At 35.4% G+C, this 18,216-nt stretch overlaps 1 protein-coding gene across 19 annotated transcripts in view; it reads right to left on the bottom strand.

Moving 5' to 3' along the window:
* LRRIQ1 (leucine rich repeats and IQ motif containing 1) overlaps nucleotides 1-18,216 on the bottom strand; it is a 127,434-nt gene that overhangs the window by 108,864 nt on the left and 354 nt on the right. For 17 of the 19 annotated variants that reach the window (XR_003990646.1, XR_003990645.1, XR_003990644.1 and 14 more), the window contains exons 2-11: nucleotides 17,269-17,431; nucleotides 16,131-16,242; nucleotides 15,425-15,519; nucleotides 14,107-14,212; nucleotides 13,157-13,386; nucleotides 11,181-11,255; nucleotides 9,788-11,002; nucleotides 8,676-8,828; nucleotides 6,064-6,214; nucleotides 4-197 (exon numbers count right to left, since the gene is read on the bottom strand). Coding sequence is in view for 12 of the 19 variants with exons in the window: in XM_030480236.1 (XP_030336096.1) it covers nucleotides 4-197; nucleotides 6,064-6,214; nucleotides 8,676-8,828; nucleotides 9,788-11,002; nucleotides 11,181-11,255; nucleotides 13,157-13,386; nucleotides 14,107-14,212; nucleotides 15,425-15,519; nucleotides 16,131-16,242; nucleotides 17,269-17,397 (2,460 nt within the window). In the remaining 7 variants the exon portion in view is untranslated. Of the gene's footprint in view, nucleotides 1-3; nucleotides 198-6,063; nucleotides 6,215-8,675; nucleotides 8,829-9,787; nucleotides 11,003-11,180; nucleotides 11,256-13,156; nucleotides 13,387-14,106; nucleotides 14,213-15,424; nucleotides 15,520-16,130; nucleotides 16,243-17,268; nucleotides 17,461-18,216 lie in introns of all 19 variants that reach the window. The other 2 variants (XM_030480234.2, XM_030480239.1) reach the window with 2 other exon arrangements.

The raw sequence follows: 18,216 nt of genomic DNA, 5'->3' as shown, positions 1-18,216 counted from the left end.
TACCTCCTGGAGGTTATTGCCTTGCAACTTCAGAATTTGAAGTAGGCCACAATTCTCAATGCCTTCAACTTGTGTGAGGTGATTGAAAGAGCAGTCTAGGTGAATTAGAGTAGGCGCCTCACAAAGACCTTTTGTGCTGATTAGCTGATTATGGTCCACAATTAATTGCTGAAGATTTTTCAATGACTCCAGACCACCTGAAAGTTAAAGATTTTATCTGAATCAAACCATAATGAAATAAAAACCTGTTGGTTTTCAAGTACTAAAAAACCTCTGAACTTTCAATATATTTATATCAGCTATAGTAAAAATTAATATTAGTCCTATATAAGGTTGAAAAATAATTACTGTATTTTGACCTGATCAAATATATAACATGTGTAGTTCAAAAATTTCTGATCCTGTTAACTAAGCAATAAAAACAGTTTATAACTCCTTTAGCACTTCTGTTGAAACAACATTCTTTTAGTGATAAACTCTACTTACTATGCTTTAAGCACTTTATAACTGCTACTTATAACCTATGGGGTCTGTGAAATGCTAACAGCCCTCTTAAAATCACACCCCAAAATGGAAACAGTTGTTACGTTTAAAATTTATTTTTCCTTATTTCATTTTTAAAAGGTTTTTTTTTTTTTAAGCTATCAGCAACGTGAGAACAAATTGTGTTAACACTTAAGACAGTGCCATCTTTATTATTTAAGGGCATCTTGTTTAAGGAATTATACCATAAAATAGTTTTAATGAAGAAATTAATTAAGAAAATTTGGTGCCCTTAAGTATAAACTTATACTTCTATAGCCATTACACTGTCAACAAACTTACTCCTGCCAGGTAAAGAGAAAGAATGTGTGTGATCTCTACCCCAAAAAGATGTAAGGGAAAAGGTTCCTGTCAGTGTCTGTTTCTTTCACAGAATTTTTCCTGAATCATCCTCTTAAAATGGCAAAATCACACTGTCTTTCCACGATGCTACCCACGCTAGATGTTCTGCAATGGCACTGATGCATCTGACTTGCTACAAGTCCAAGCACTTTTTCTGTGTACCTGTAGTAAAACTCCTTTGAAGGGACAACCTTTACAAAATTTATTTAAAATAAGGAATCCTGAATTTATTTTTATTTCTTCACAGGATTATTTGAGATAATACTTTGTCTCATTTTTATCTCACTCAAGACTCACTCAAGTCCCTAAAAGGAAGCCAGGTGAGCTTTACAGAGGTGAGTGTCTTTGTGATTGTCCTCTGAGAATAAACTGGATTATGAGACCAGAGACCAGTTCACACCACAGATTATTGAGAATACAAAAGAGGAACTAAAAGAGAAACTGAATGATAAGGAGAAAACAAAAGTAAAAAATTAAACGTCAAGACTAGCAGTATGTTTAAAAATACCTAATCAAATACAGGCCTTTGAATCACAGTAATCTAAAAATGGAAAGCACCTATTAGAAATAACACAGTCACCTGATATTAAAGAGATATAATCCTAAATCTAAAACAAATGTCTTACACTGTAACTTCAAAACTATGCTTTATGAAATAAATATACAAATCTTTAATTATTCTGAAAGAATTTCAAACATGTCCATGACATACTATCCTCACTGGAAGAGCCTTTTCTGTATTTCCTTTTATTCTTGGATAAAAATAAAAAAGGAACCAGCACCATCTAGCGGTCTCAAAACAATTTCGTTTCAGTGTTAAGAGCTCCCAGGACCTCAAGAGCAGTCGTTAAAACTCCACTGTTAAGTTATGAACATAGCAGTACTGAAAACTTTAAAAGCACTGAATTAGTCTGGAGCGGGACAGAGAGAAAAGACTGTACACACAGTAAGAAAAGGCAACGAGTTAATACAAGATCTGGAAATTTCCTAGTCTGCATGCTGCAGAAAGCACCTTTTTTACATCTTCTCCTCATCTGTCTCGTTTAATTAGACCAAATGTCATTCGGAACAGACATGCCTAGGCTACACACAATAGGATCACAATCTATTCTGGAACTATCAAATGCAGTCCAGCAGAAACATACACAAGAGAGAATAATGTAATACAAACAGATGGTATTTTAATGTTTCTTCTGCACACACACAAAATTAAAAATAAGCATGAAAGTCCACTGCATATTTCCAGAAGATATTGTCTGTTTTACATATGGTGCAACCAATACAGCAATATATGGGAAAATGCATTGTTGAAAAACATGGTTTCAGCAAGATTTGTGGAGAACCTTTACAGAGGTAGCTCTCAGCAATTTGAAAAGCGCAGCTGGAGTCTGTTAGCTAGGGACTCTATCTTAGCTATCAATGCAGTTCCAAAATAACATCTACATGTGACAAAGATGAATGATAAGAGAGGAGTGAAAGTTGACAGTGAACATGAAGATGAAAACACACATACAAAAAAAACCAACCCAAACCAACCAAACAAATAAAATAAATCTGAAAGGTGTCTGATTAAAACTCCCTTGCTTTCTTAAAAAGCGTAGGTCCGAAGAAGCATTTACAACTATCCAGTTATGCACTGCTATTCTTAGCACTGCCAGAATTTTAACCAACACACTATGGCCACATAGACACCCTACAAAAGCGTATTCTATGACTCAAGTCAAAATACTACTTTTTGTGTAAGCAAATTTCTAAGTAAAGCATTCATCTTCCAAGTACAAACATATGCATTGAACTTCAGTGTGTTATTGACACAATTACTTCATTCGCAACCATGCATTCTTAAATGGAAAAGCATAACTGAGACGTATTTCTCATACTTTTACTGCTATTTTTAAGGCTTTTGTGGCAACTCCAATTTTTCCCCTACTGATGCTGTATTTCAATGAGAGGAAAAAAAAATTAAAATAAATCATAGTATGCTTGAAATTTCGTACAATAAGTTATTGAAACAGAAGTATTGCAAACATAAATAAGCCTTACTTCTTACAAAAAAGACCACAGCTTTTGTTAAAGTTCAATGAACAGAGAACATTGCACAGTACTGCAGCTTCCAAAATTGGTAAGGGACATCTTCTAAGATTGGATGGGAAGGATACATTAACTTCTTAAAACCCATAAATCCATTTTTGTGTATTCTATGTGACTACTTACAACCAATATGTTATTGTATGAAATAAATCCTGTACTATATTTTACAATGAGGATGTTTTAACCAGACATCCTGAAAGCAGTTCTGGAGAGGAGAAAGACAGATTCCAAGCTGATTTTTGTGAACACTTATGTACCCACTCATACTTATTAGAGACTCAGTAAACATAGCAGCACACTGCACAAAACAGAAAAGAGGATTTCACTCCACTTGGCTTGTACAAAGATACAACATTCCACACAGATGTCATATTCCTATATGTTGTCTACTGATACTACGTCATTCTTACAGTAATCTTTCAGACATTTCTATCAAATGAAACAAATCTGAAGAAAAGTCTTATCCAGCATTATTAGCCAAAAGGATATAGGTGAAGCCTCTTTAATCAGTTTATTTTATTGTTTCTCATTAGCGTCTTGATATGTTTTTACAGTAAGCATTGATATTCCAGCACCTTTATTCTCAGGTATTATAAACTCTGTTCATAAATAGAAATATTCCATTTGCACATATATGCAAAAAATATTAAAAATATCAGCATTAAAACCTCTAAATCTAGAGACCTTTTTTTAGCTTTCCCATTTCCTGTTTGCTATGCCCTTGTTATTTATCATGGAATTGCATACTGTTTCAGTCTTTTTTTTTTTTTTAGATAGTGGAAATCATTTATTTATATAAATGTCTTATGTGAATGTGTTTCATCTATCAGCTTAATAATTGTTTTATATTATTTTCCTGCAGCCCAGCAGGAAAATAAAATACGTCTATGTACTTTAAAGAAAATTAAAAGTCAAAATCAATACAAAAAAAAAAAAAAAATCACAAAACCATAGAATGGTTTGGGTTGGAAGGGACCTTAAAGAACATCTAGTTCCAACCCTCCTTGCTAGGGGCAGGGACATCTTCCTTCCACTCAACCAGGTTTCTCAAAGCCCCATTCAATCTGGCCTTGAACAATTTCAGGGATGGGGCAACCATAACTTCTTGGGGAAACCTATTCCAGTGCCTCACCACCCTCATGGTAAAGACTTCTTCCTAATATCTAATCTAAAGCTACCTTATTTCAGTTTATAGCCATTCCCTCTTGTCCTATCACTACATGCTCTTGTATAAAGTCTCTCTCCAGCTTTTTTGTAGGCCCCCTTTATGTACTGGAAGACTGTTAAAAGGACTCCCTGGAGCCTTCTCTTCTCCAGGCTCAACGAGCCCAATTCTTTCAGCCTGTCTTTACAGGAGAGGTGCTTCAGCCCTCTCATCATCTTTGTGGCCCTCCTCTGGACTCACTTGAGCAGGTCCATATCGTTGTTACATTGGTCACCCCAGAGCTGGATGGAATACTCCAGGTGGGGTCTCACGGAAGTGGAGTGGAGAGAGAGAATCACCTCCCTTGACTTGCTACTCATGCTCCATTTGGTGCAGCCCAAGATACAGTTGGCTATCTGGGCTGCAAATGTACATTGCTGGGTCATGGTCAAAATCAGAATCTCCTTATACCCTTTCTGTTCCCAGTTCTGCAGTCTTTTCCAGTAACATCTTTAGATTTAGCGCAGACAAAAAAACAACTAGAAAGTCACCTTTTCAGGTTTCATGTTTAATTACTTCATCACATGCATATTTTTTTTTCTTGACCACAAGAATTTATTTCAATGGACAAATATCTCAAGATTTATCTCTGCTGAGACTGTAATACTGAAGTTTTATAGGCATCCATATCTTGGTGGCCTTTCCAAATTTTATAGTATATCACACCCCAAAACTCAAGTACCTAGAGTACAGGTAGGCTGTTCAATCTAGTTCTGTTCTATGTGCTGTGCTGCCTTTTTGGAGGAAACTTGCTACTTTCAAGACTTAAGAGCTTCACTCCCTTTCAAGTAATGATCTGGCAATTTACTACTTCCTTTTCTCAACTGTTAATGTTGCTTTTTAGGGACCACTGATGTTCTTCCCTCCACACATAATTTTAAAACCAAAAAACTGTCTTCATAACTTACATACAGCAAAGCTCTCTGTTATTTTCACCATGCTACACTTCCCTGAACTTTTGTCAGTAGAAAAGGCTCTGGATCCTGTTTACATTTATATGAAATTTACACAAAACTCACTGCAATATTTTTGGCTTGCCAGAAGCTATGACATGCTATCTACAACTTAGGCACTTTATAGTCCAAGTACCAGTACAAGCAGAGAGGCAAGCACTGCTCACCACATGAAAAATTCCTTGCTGGCCAACAGAAAGCATCTGTCTCCTGGCAGAAAGATTTCATGTATTGATGCATCTGTTGAATGGTCTGAGTGTATGTAAATTCTAACTGGTTGACTGCTAAAGGTGCACCTGTTGCCTGTCAAGTGTTGGACCTAACAAATATAACAAACTGCCTTTGTAGATAAAACAGGGTTTAGCACACCTGGTGTGCCTAAATGACTGGCATCATTCTACCTTAAACTCATTCTTTTTTCCAGCTTTGGGGCAATGAGTAGCAACAAAGAGCCAGAGGGAGGGAAATATAGAACAATAGTTTGGAGCCAGAATAAGCAACAGTTTAGCAGAAAGAAAGGCCATGGTCCAGTGTTCGCATGGTTCACAGACTCAAATAATATGGTTTCCATACAACTACTTACTGCGCCAGTCAAGAACACACTGTAATTCTCTGCAGTTGCAAGGTTAGCTACTCACATATTCCAACTGCGTTAATGCGGGTAATCTTAGGTGCCTTTGGAGAAAGATTTTTAGTTCTCTTTGACTGACAATAGTTACATAACCTGGTAGACAGAATACACAGCAGTAACTAAGCCATACTACAAATGTGAAGTTGAGCATGCTTTAAAATGCAGGTCTGTTCTAAGCCTGTTTCCTCATTCTCCTTTAGCAGCTGTCTGGCCTCGAATCCAAGTGAAGTATAACTCTGAATATAAACAGCACAAGTATTGCTATATAAATTGGAATAATTTTTCATTAATTTTCTTACCAATCCGAGTGATTCTGTTGTAGGAAAGTTCAAGATTTTGAAGATTTATGCAGCCATCTAAACCACAAACTGATGAAAGATGGTTCTTGCTCAGAATCAGAATAAAAAGATTTTCCAGATTTTCACAGTCAATTATCTGAATGTTGTTTTCCTGCAATAAATGAAAATAAGAATCTTAAATAGCATCTGAAGTGAAATGGCAGAATTAAGTCTAAAAATATGACAGAAGGTCATAATGGCTTATTTTTATCCTAAACTTTTAGCTAGGAGTAAGGGCATCTCTATTTTTCCCATTAAGAAAATAAATTGATGAGAGACAGAAGCTGCCTTTTGTGTCCTGCTGGGATAGAACAAATATATTTTGAACTTCATTCTGGCTCTGAAAATGCCCAGAAGTTGAACCAAAAAGTGTACAGAGAAGTTAAGGACAGACAGGTCTTTTCCATTTACGCTTTCCTAGTTTCCCAAATCCCAGAAGACTAAATTAAAAACTGAATAGAAACCATCATATTTATTAGACAATAATGAAAACAGCTATCACTTTGCTGGAATCTATTAACTAATAGTGAAAATCTGCATTTAGAGATATTTTGGTCACAAACATTAACACTGTTCTCAGCTAATGTTCTGCTCCCAAGAGATCTTGCTCTTTTAACATCCCCTTCCCAAGGCCATTTTAATAATGATTCCTCAAATTTTTATTTCACTATTTCCTGCCCTTGCTGTATTCCTCTGTTTTTCACCTGCAGATACACAAACAAAACTTAAATTCCTTGCCTTTGTAACAAGCTGATTAAACCAAAGGGTGTAATTCCTAATCCAGAATTAACATGCTGACTGGATTTAGATGCTACCTTCAGCTGCAGGCAGAAATGCTTACAGGTTTCCTCTGGAAACCATAACATTAATTCCTGCCCTTGGACAGCCTCTTCAGTTGCACCACAAAGTTAAAGCAGAGAACTGATATGGCTCAAATGTTAGCTTTTGTATCAACAGAAATGAGGAGCAATATCAAGTAGAAATGAATGTCCAAGGGAAACAGAGGCAGCTGCTTTAGTATATGAGAAATACCCATGAACCAATCTTGGACTGTCATAAAAGAGGCTGTTTCTTCATTAACGTTGAATAGAAGACAACTGCCACATTAGCTGGCACAGCAAAAGTATGAAATACTATTACTAATAACATGTATAATTAATAAATTATTAATAAAGCCTACTTAAAGAGGCTTTTCCTTAACTAAATTATCCTGACATACCCTAGTGAGGCAATCCTCTGTATTTTTAAAGGCCTAACATTTTAAAATAAATAAAAACAAAACACAAACCACAAACCCAAAACTGTTCTGTAATATTTGATCTAAAAAAAAAAATCACATGAAAATACCAATCTCAGTAAGACTGGAAGCACAGATATATTATGCTCTTATACTAATATTTCTCTCTTGCATTTTGAGGTACCCAAATTATCAAATCCCAGGAATTATATTCTGAATTGTTTAGAAAACTGAGAAAAGGACACAGGTATTTCAACATGCCCTATTGCCAGGTCATGTTGAGCTTCTCATCAACCAACACCTTCAAGTCTTTCTTCACAGGGCTGCTCTCAACTCCTTCTCCACCTAGCCTGTATTTATGCTTGGGATTGCCCCAACCCCCATGCAGGACCTTGAACTTGGCCTTTTTGAACTTCATGAGCTTTGCAAATACCCATCTCAAGCCTGTCAAGGTCCCCCTGGATTGCATCCTTCCCTCCAGCATGCCAACCATATCACACAGCTTGGGTCTTCCTTTTTTCTGTTTTTAAAAATGGGGGTTATGTTTCCCACTTTCCAGTCAGTGGGGTCTTCACTGGACTGCCACGACTTCTCAAATATGAGTGGCTTAGGCACTTAATCCACCAGTTCCCTCAGGACCTGCAGGTGCATCTCATCAGGTCCCATTGACTTATGCACCTTCAGGTTCTTTAGATATTCTTGAACCTGATCTTCTCCTACAGTGGACAGTTCTTCATTCTCCCAGTCCCTGCCTTTGCCTTGTGTGACTTGGGTGGTGCAGCTGGAGCACGTTCTGGTGAAGACTGAGGCAAAAAGTTGTTAGGTACCTCAGCCTTCTCCATGTCCCAGGTAACCATGTCTCCCATTTCCTTCTGGAAATAAGGGCATATTAACTTTCTTGGAATTGGTATTGTTAAAGCACATGAAATAAAAAATGAGAACAGAGTTGTTTCATGTAAATTGTCAAGTTCTGGAACTAAGATGCATCACAGAGCAAAAAGTTTTCTTTTGCCATTAAATTTACAAATCTGAGGCAATGAAGTCCTATCACTGTGCCATACTAACGCTAATCCTAGACTGATACTATCATGCGCTTTTCTTAGTATAGTTTGATTCCTCTGCAGGATGTTGCTTTGGTAACAATGCAAATTTTTATATGCCATGCAAATCTGCTGGTATAATTTTGTTAATATTTGAGTGTATTTTGTTGGTATTACTATGCTCTTAAAGCAATAAAAGCTATATATTCACAGTTGGACACAACTGCATAACCAATTAAGCAGCAGAACTGGCAGTTCTACCTGGGTTATTATAAAGAATCAAATACACTTGGTACCTCCACATTTATATACTTCAGGTCTTTGCAGCTACTTAGTCCTTCCAGTGCAACTAGTCCACAGCGCCTCAGAGTCAAAAATTGAAGATTCGAACACTCGGATAATGTTGAGAGACTACAAGCTGGCAAATCTTCAAGTGTAAGTGTTGTAACCTACATGCATTTATTGATAAATAAAAGTAATTGTTTGTACATTGAACATTCTTGTACAATGTCACATTATGGTTATTTTCTTTAAAAAGAAAAAGAACAAAACTATATTCTACTAACACTTTAGAAAAATGCAAGCAACTAATGCTAATCCTTTCATGTAGAAAAGGATGACGATGGGTTTGATCTGTTAAATGGGAGAAGTTGTAATGAAAACAATCTGATTTTAACATCCACCTTAAAACAAATAAAACCAGTGCTTTACTAATGACATGGAATTTGAATGGATGGAAGATTAACGCTAAGCAAAGCACCTAATAGCGTGAACTGTTTCCCATCACACTACCATAAATAACAAGTGAATGCACAAAAAGAGACAAAAGTAGTTCAGACTAAAAGTGTATGCAGTCATCTCAAAGTGGATACCAAGATGAGAGCACAGAGCAAGCATTCAGTAATAAGTTAGCAAGTGGAAAGAAAAGTAAGTGCTGGGAACCAAGAGATGTTATTTATGGCAAAACACCACCTATAAGCTGATCAGCAATGTCTTGCTTCTGGAAAAGACTAGTCTTCTCAAAACTCTGAAGAGGCTAGAGAAGCAGGAGCTGAAATGCAGACCCTCATACCAAGGCAAAACCACATTAATTTAATGGAAAATAGGAGCTAGGTGCTCCTGCCTTTTATAGACTTAAGACACTATCAATTGTCTGAAGACTAATACCACACTAATCTGCTCCATAATGCTTATAGGCATTCAAAAGTCTCAAAAAAAGGCAAATTCTCATTGCTCTTATTCTGCAGTTGTGTAGAGGAACTCTCACCAAGATCTATATCCTGCTCAATGATAATCTCCTCTTCCAAAACAGCATTTGTTGACGTACTGAATTAAAAAAAATACAATAATAATAAAAAAGTGCTATGCTGTGGCTTCCAATTTCATTCTAAATCTTCTGTATAGTTACCTGCTGCAGAGTATTCCAAGGGCTGCTATGAGTTATCTTTTCTGTACTTAATGGAGGTATCTTAGGCTTCTTGATAAGTGAACTCTTCCTTGGTCGTTTTTTTACAGCTGCTTTCTTTCTTTGATTTTCTTCATGTATTTTAGACCAAGATTTACATGTGTTCATCCAGTTTATTCTCTTCTTTTCAATATCATCAGGAAGAATTAGTCTACTGGAACACTCAGCTAAATCTTGAATTTTGTCTGAAGTCTCTCTGACTTCATTAGCATCTTCCATTAGAAACAGAGTTTTCTTCCTTGTTTCAGACTGAGAAAAATGATCTTTAACTTCTCTATTACTAGCATTTGGTTGGACAATTGGTGGACTGCTGCATATATTGCTTGCCTTATTTTCTACCATGTCGTTAGCTCCAAAATTAACAGATTCATTGTTTGAAGTATGACTATTTGAAGCTTTATTAAGATCTCTAGTTTGTGAGCAATTTTCTTCTACATGTGTTACTGAATTTTTGTATATGTTCTCATTTACTTGAGAAAAGTATTCCTTCTCAGAGCCTAGCATATTTGATGTTGGTGTCAAAGTTCTTTTTGCTGGAATAATCCAATATGTTTTTTCATCCATCCTTTCAGCCTGTTTTTCTTCTTGTTCCTCTACTTGCTTATTTAATTCCTCCTCCTGTTCTCTTATTACTTTTGTATTTTCTGTCTGCTTATGGTTGTTTATGTTTTCTTTCTTCTTTTCTGTGCTTTCACTCATCACAGCTTTTGCTTTTTTTTCTCCTAGTTTTCTCTGTCCTTCTCTTCTTATTTGCAACTGTTTTTCTCTTTCAAGTCTCAGGCTTTCTTTCTTTTTCTCATAATCCTCCTGTCTCCTCACCTGTTCCAAATATTCCTGTCTTTCAAGAAGTTCTTGTCTCTTTTTTTCTTCTTCTTTCTTTTGCCTATTTTCTTCCATTCGCATCTTCATTTTTTCCTCTTTTTCTTTCATTTCTCTCTCTATTTCTTCTAGTATTTTCTGCTTCTTTTTTATTTCATTTTTCCATTCTTTTAAGATGGGAGCATACTTTTTATGGACTAAAAATGACCTAAATCTAGCTTGGATTTTCACAGCTGCTGTATTCTGTTGTTCTGTCAGGTGTTGTCTTTCTTTTGCTTTCTGCTTTTCCAAGGCATTTTTCTCATCTTCCATTTGCAACTGTAGCTTCATGATCAATTCCTAGGCCAAAACAATTAGGATAGACTTCAAACACTTTTAAAAATATGACAGGTGTTGGCACATATTTATCATTAATAAATAGAATATGGTGTATTAACTGGTTTAGAATAACATTTATTCTAAAATATGTGACAGTAACCTCACAGTCTTTTGACAGAAGCTCATTGTAGAACCTTACCTCATGTTGCATCATTTTGTCTCTCCAAGCTTTCTTTTCTTTCCGTAACTCATCTTCTATTGCAATTTGGTGTTTCTGTGCAACAAATTAACTTAAGTGAATATTGTACAAAACCTGGAACATCACAAACCACCCTCTCTCCAATCTCCCCCATCTTCTTGACTTTTCAATGGTCCACTTCTGTGAATGCCTAAATTAAAATTAGAAACTCAGCTGTGCAAGAATAAAATAAACAACTGGACACTTGCAGTGGTAATGCAGATTTGGTTATGTACTGAAGGATGCATACCTGCAGAGAGTCAGCATCTTGGTACTGACCAAAACAACTGCCACCTTCCTCTCCAAGTTCTGTACAACCATTGAAGATGAAAACTGTGCTTGTGAAACAACTATTTAAAAGTACAGGTAGATAATAGAAACATAAGCAAAACCCTCTGAAAGTAGCATGAACAATCTTCCTTTAATTGCACTGTTATTATACTGTTGATCTTAAAATTTTTCAAACAGAAATTTTGTTCAGTAAAGCTAAATAAATTCTTTTTACTGAAACAGTTCCTCAACAGAAAATGAAAGTTCAAGTCTATTTTCTCACTATTTGCAAATAAATAGCATTTCCTTCCTTGCCCAACATATTCTTAATCAGAAAAAATCTGAATTACTTGGAAATTACATCTGACTGAAAATTAGCAGACAGTAAGTACCTAAAAAACACAGGCTGATCCAGAACCACATAACTTCTAGTGGAACCAAGATAAATCAGTATCAGCCAAATCAAATATACACCAGGATATGAAGGAACCAGTATAAACAAACTAGCACTTTCAACTTGGAGCATAAAGTCTCCCGGATGCCTAAGCACTGTTTTTCATACATATTTAGAAGCATACTGTTGAGACAGTAGAAGACTATTAGTCTAGATCCTTCTGTAATGATGGAAGTTAGTCTCCATGTCTCACCTCCAAAAAGAGTGTGCTAGCAACAGCACTACCGAAGTGTCTAAACGGGGATATGCTCCACCTTGTCCGGAGAAAGAAAGTCATTCTACATCCAAAAATGCTTCATCACATAAAAGAGCAGAGGAAGCCTAACCAGTTTTGTGGCTTATTGTAAAGGGAGCTATATCAGACACTGAACCGGCCTTCAGAGATCAAAGGTCTTTTCACTTACTTAAGCCCTTCCTTAATTTTGGTGACTTTAATTACTTTGCTGTGACTAAGATGTCCACCTCTTCAGAAAGCTACATATTAGTTAACTAAAAATGCAGTGTTAATGCATCTCTCAAAATACAAATATTTAGGCTAAATATGACTGAGAGGTACACTTCTTTACATTCTTATGCTCTTTTGTGGGGAGCTATCAAATTTTATTCTTCAGTATGCATGATGCACACTATCACAAAACATGATTATATACTTTGAGAATGCAACCAGTCAACATGTGGAGTCATGTTTCATTGTGGCAGTACTCTGTAGATGAAGCCAGACTCCCAGATACAGACAAGAAAAGGAAGTATTGTAACTTTTACCTAGATGAAGCACAAAACCAGCATTTCTGAACTGAATGGTTTTGGCTCAGAAAACATCACCTATGATTTTTTCATCTAAATATTAAATTGGGGTGGGAGGTACAAAGTAAGTAAGTATTTTCAACAAAGGCACAATGACCATTTTTCATTTGTGAGTAATTTAGCACAACTCTCAATTCTGGTACTTTGGCTAGCGTCATAATATAAAAACTCAGTAAGGGCAAAGCCAACAGACTAATTTAACACTTAGCATAGCAAATTCATTCACTGTTGATCAAAGCAGTAAATGCATAAAACTCAACTTAAATATGTCTTACATTTCACTTTGGGATCACAAGTAGACAGAGTTTAGGACAGTCATACAATTTGGGACAGTACTCTCCTTTTCACATTAGATCTTGAATCAAGATACTCCAGATGGGAACAGATTGACTTTAGTATTATTGATTACCTTATAAAGAAGCTCTAACTTTATTTTTTCAGCCTCAAATTCCTCCAGACGCTGCACCCTTCTTGTCTGTTCCTCTTCATTTTGTTTTTCCTGTGCTTCCCTCTCAGCTTTCCACTTTTTCCTCTTCTCATCTTCAAGCTCCTTTTGTCTTTTCTCCCACTGCTCAAGTTCTTGTCTACACTTTTCTTCTACTTCACGATGAGTAAGGCTTATGCTTCTTTCAACATCAGCTATGAATTTGTAATCAACCAAGCAAACCTTTTATTTAATTTCCTTATAAGCACTGGGGACATTAAAAAGTTTTAAAGTATTGACAAGAAAAGGATTCTATGCTGATAAAGACAGCAATATATATCCCCAGGAAAATCAGAACTACAACATGAGTCTTTTTTATCAGAGACGTCTTATCATCATGACTCACATTTACTGACTCTGTTACAATCATTCTTATTCTATCAATGTATATTTCAGGATTACACTTTGGATTCAGGATTAATGTCTTGTGTGGCTAACGGCGGGGGTTTTCTAACTGATGCACTCCACCCCCAAAACATGGAAAGAACATGGCAAAGGGAAACATTCTCAGCCTAGGTGACAATAAGTTGTGACCAAAGCACAACCTGCTTAGTGCATCATATCTGGTTTCCATTTGTATTCATAATTATTTGTATCCATAAATATTTCAATCATTTTTGAGTAGTATTGAGTAGTATTTTTTGAAACAAATTTCTATCAAGACTTTAGAGAAAAGGGTAATTTTGTGATCCTGTAATGAGATAAAAACACAAGCATTTGTTCATGTCCAATTCATGAAGTATCAAAATTTACTGCATACTGAAGCATGTAACTCTTTACAAAGAATGTTATGATACTCATGAAAACAGAAAAGCAGGAAATAGTGATATGACACTGAAGAGCAACTCAACCAAAAGACTAATGCATTTGCTTACCTGTAACAAAATGGTCATCAGATAACACGTCATCACTTGTGGACTGACTATTATAACTAGTTGTTGTAGCAATCTGTAAGTCATCATTTTCAATTTCAAATAGTACCTAATATAGTTTAATATTGTCATTAAAAAACAAGAAACAAAATATAAAAGCAGAACACAACAAAAATCTTCCAGAACAAGAATAAGCTTTTCGTCATGTGAAAAGTACAATTATATAAAACTTACTACTGACTTGAATCTTTAGACATTGAATAATGTAAATGTATCAGTCAAAATACTGTTTTCTAGAGTAATAAATATTGGAGCATTTCTCAAAATACATAATATTCCTATGTGGTTTTTTTTTTTAATATATTTTATATTTTGACTTTGAAAAATGAATGGTTTGCATTTGGGATTTGTTTTACTTTCTCTGGAAGTAAATATTTACGCATTAATACTATTACGCACATTAAGGGTGAAGAACTAGTTACAGAGTAAATTTTTAAGGAATCTACTTGAAAGTAATGCTATGGACATGAAGATTGCTATGTTTCTTTCATTGTTCTTTACTGGCAAGAAGTAATTTATTCCTGCATTTATCATCTGTTCATCAGGTGTTTGGGGCATATATTAATATTAGTAATGCAGCTGAAGTCACATAAAGTAATTGTGTTAAACAATGGTGTTCTGAGAACAAAAAAATCATGTTTCCAAAAATGCTCACTAATAAAAGCCAGGCAACAAATTAAAAGTGATTAAATTAAATACAGTTTTATATTTTTCTAAAAACTTCAGCAAGTTATTCAGTTAAACCCTATGAAAACATTAAAGAATCCAGATTCATAGATCTTGATTTGTCTTTGAAAGTTACAGACATTATTATCTTTACATTTTCTGTAAAATACTGGAATATGTTAGAGGCAAGATTAATAGTAGCACATCCTCCTAATCATGCTAAAAAAGAGTAAGATTAGAGAATTTTAAAAGTGTTATACTATTGAGATAATATTCTGCAAATAATTAACAATAAAATATTATTCAGTTTTGTTTCATCTTGTTGATTTTTGTGCTCAGCACCTCAACTACTGATACAGAGAATTTATTCCAAATTTTAAAACTTATAAACATGGTGTATTACAGCTGATGACCTGGTTATAAAGAACGGCATGCACAAACTCATCTTAATACCTTAGTCTGACAGAAACAAAACTGAACACATCTATAGGTGTCCTTAAGAGATAAGGTTAGGAGGTCAACAAAGCAAGTGCAAATTATCTAGATTAGTTAATAGAATTTTGTTCAATATAAATATTGTTTAAACAAAGAATACCTTTTTTTTTAATTGTTCTGGATCTTCATTATATTCAGAAGACAATTCTGCCAAGTAATCTGAAGCATGGCAAGAAACTACTCCATAAATGCTACCTAAAGAAGAAATAAATATATGATTTAGTACACAGAGATAAAATCCCTTGCCAGTACTCACTTCTGTTCTATATTGCTTTGCTACTATATTTCTTTAAAGTAAAATAAAGCATTATTTCCCTTTAAAAATCTTAAACAGGCCCAATTTTGCTCAAGTATATATGGGAGTCATTTATCTACATTAAAAGCAGCAAATATGTGCATCTGGAACACACACAATGGTATCATAAGAATCCAGTGATAGGAAATATGAAAGAAAATTCCACAGCATAGAACACAGCAGGACATTTTCCATGTAGAAAAATACAGCAGAACTTGTATCAGATAGGTCAAAACGAAAGAACTACAAAAACAATGAAAAAGAGTAAGTGCCCATTAAATGTAATAAAAAATATCAAAATATAAAAATATATAGACAATAATTGAACCTCTGTTCACAAAGACCATTACACTAAATGAGTATGAAACTCAAGATGATGTGAAAAACTAGAATGGAACAGACAATGCCAGTTCCCCGGGCATATAAACTCTGAATGTGGCTTCAGATTGTTAGTCCAACTTCCACTGGCAATATGAGGTGCACAAATATTTTATCTGTGACCCTTGCTTACCTGTAGTTTCTTCATCTTTTAAGTCTTGCAGTATAAACTTTTCAGCATCTTGATTTCTGCTCTTTATAAAGTTTAAATAGGAGATAACTGATTTTGGCAAGTCATCTGAAATCTAGAAAAAACACAGTATTTGACATAAATTCTGCATTTTCATCTCACAACCGTGATCAGGGGTAAATACTTGACATGCAAGAATACTCATTTTGGCTTCACCTATAAAGCATTGATGGAGATTTAGTAGCAGTGGCTACCAACATTGTTCCCAATTCCTACACTCTTCCTATTGTCTTGTCACCTACTGAACAATTAATAATTCTCATTTTTAATTACATTCTAAGTAAATTTTGATTGGAACACATCTTAGTAACTCATCTTCTATTACCTTCAGAAACATGTTTCAATTAACATTTCCTGTGTAATTGTGTTGGACAAGAAATTAATGAAAAGGTTAAGACAAAAATTAACTAATACTGCAAGGATCTGAGGAAATGGGCTGCCTTCTCTCAGATGTGTAAACTGTGGTAAGCATTGCTGGCATTTACCTTGTGAGTGCACAAATAATTATCACTGATGCCTTTGCTGATTCTTATGTCGTATCAAACAGGTGATACACGGTCACACATGCCCAATATAATCTACCCTAATATCCTATAGACCAATCCTTTTGCTATGACTGGATTTCAAAAGAAAATCTGTCCCCAAAATAAGAAGTCATCCAAAAAAGAGGACTTAAAGCACCAATTTACATGAAATCAGTAACAGGAAGTCTTCAAACATTAGACAGTGTCTTATAAGATTTAAATATAGATTTAAATGAAGAAACATTGGCTTATTCCTACAGATTTAATCTACCTCATCAACTTTAATAAAATATTCCTGCTTCAGAGGATCTAAAACAAAACATTGCCTCCGCGTCTGGTTTTCTCACTTAAGCAGAATGCTGATATTCACCTGTTTTATTGTCTTGTCATCATTGGAAGTTACATTTTTTCATGAAGCAATACTACTGAGACAACTTTTCAGAATAGATCCTCAGGTTAGGTATGTCAAGAAAAAGTTCATTCATTAGATCGGCTTTCCAATGCCCGTACTAATTTCAAGCAGAAATTGAAGCACGTTTAGCCCATTGAATACTTACCATCTCACTGTCACTCAAAGCTCCATCTGATACCTCTGTGTCAGGATCATCTGCTTCAAAGGAAGAAACACTGATTCTGCTTAATTCAACTTCTATTTCTTTTTCAATTCCCTCAGTATCTTCTGACATTCTACTTTCCACAGCGTCTTATTTGCTTTCAAAGCTGCACAAGGAAAATACTAACTTTCAGCACTGCATGAAACAAAATAAGGAGGGTGGTTTTTTAGCACAAGCTTAGTTGTATTTACTGAATAGTTGGCTTAAAACATGAAAGGAACAGCAGAAGTTTGTTCTGAGAACTTCGCTCTATACTAGCAAGCAAACAATAAGAAAACTGTTAGTTTGCAATAAGAGAATCTGCCCTCCCTCTAAATTTTGCAAGTGTTATCAAATTTGTATTAAATTAATTTGTATACAAATTGATACAAATTTGTATTTGTATTAAAAAAGTCTTCCTGCTCTCTGCTCCCAGTGGACTGTATCAGTGCTACGACCACAAGCATTGGCTTTTTTTTTTTTTTTTTTTTTGCAAACCTAGTAGCTGCAAAGAAAGAAAAAAAAAAAAACACGAAAAAGAAAAAAAGAAAAAAAAGAAAAAGGCTTAAACCAACAAATATAGTAGATATTAACAATTGCAAAATAAGACTAAGAGCCCAGAAAGCGCTCGATGAAGTTCTAAGGATACAGAGAAAGCAGCGAGAAATAGACTAACCCACAGAAGTACATACAAGACTTGTAGATGGATGCAAGCAGGACGGGAAAGGGTCCCTCGCCAACCGCCTCTCTCTCCGCAACCCGCACCCCTTTCCTCATCCCTAGCCCCAGGCAGGGGACAGGGGAGACAACCCAGACCCTCTCCACCAGAGGCAGCGACCAGCTCCTCGTCCATCGCCGGCTCCTGGAGCAGAAGAAAGGACACGCCGGGCGCATCCCAGCCGTAAAGGTGTA

This window comes from Strigops habroptila, chromosome 3, assembly GCF_004027225.2.
Source record: "Strigops habroptila isolate Jane chromosome 3, bStrHab1.2.pri, whole genome shotgun sequence".
NCBI lineage: Eukaryota > Metazoa > Chordata > Aves > Psittaciformes > Psittacidae > Strigops > Strigops habroptila.
This window is presented reverse-complemented; position numbering and strand designations above follow the sequence as displayed.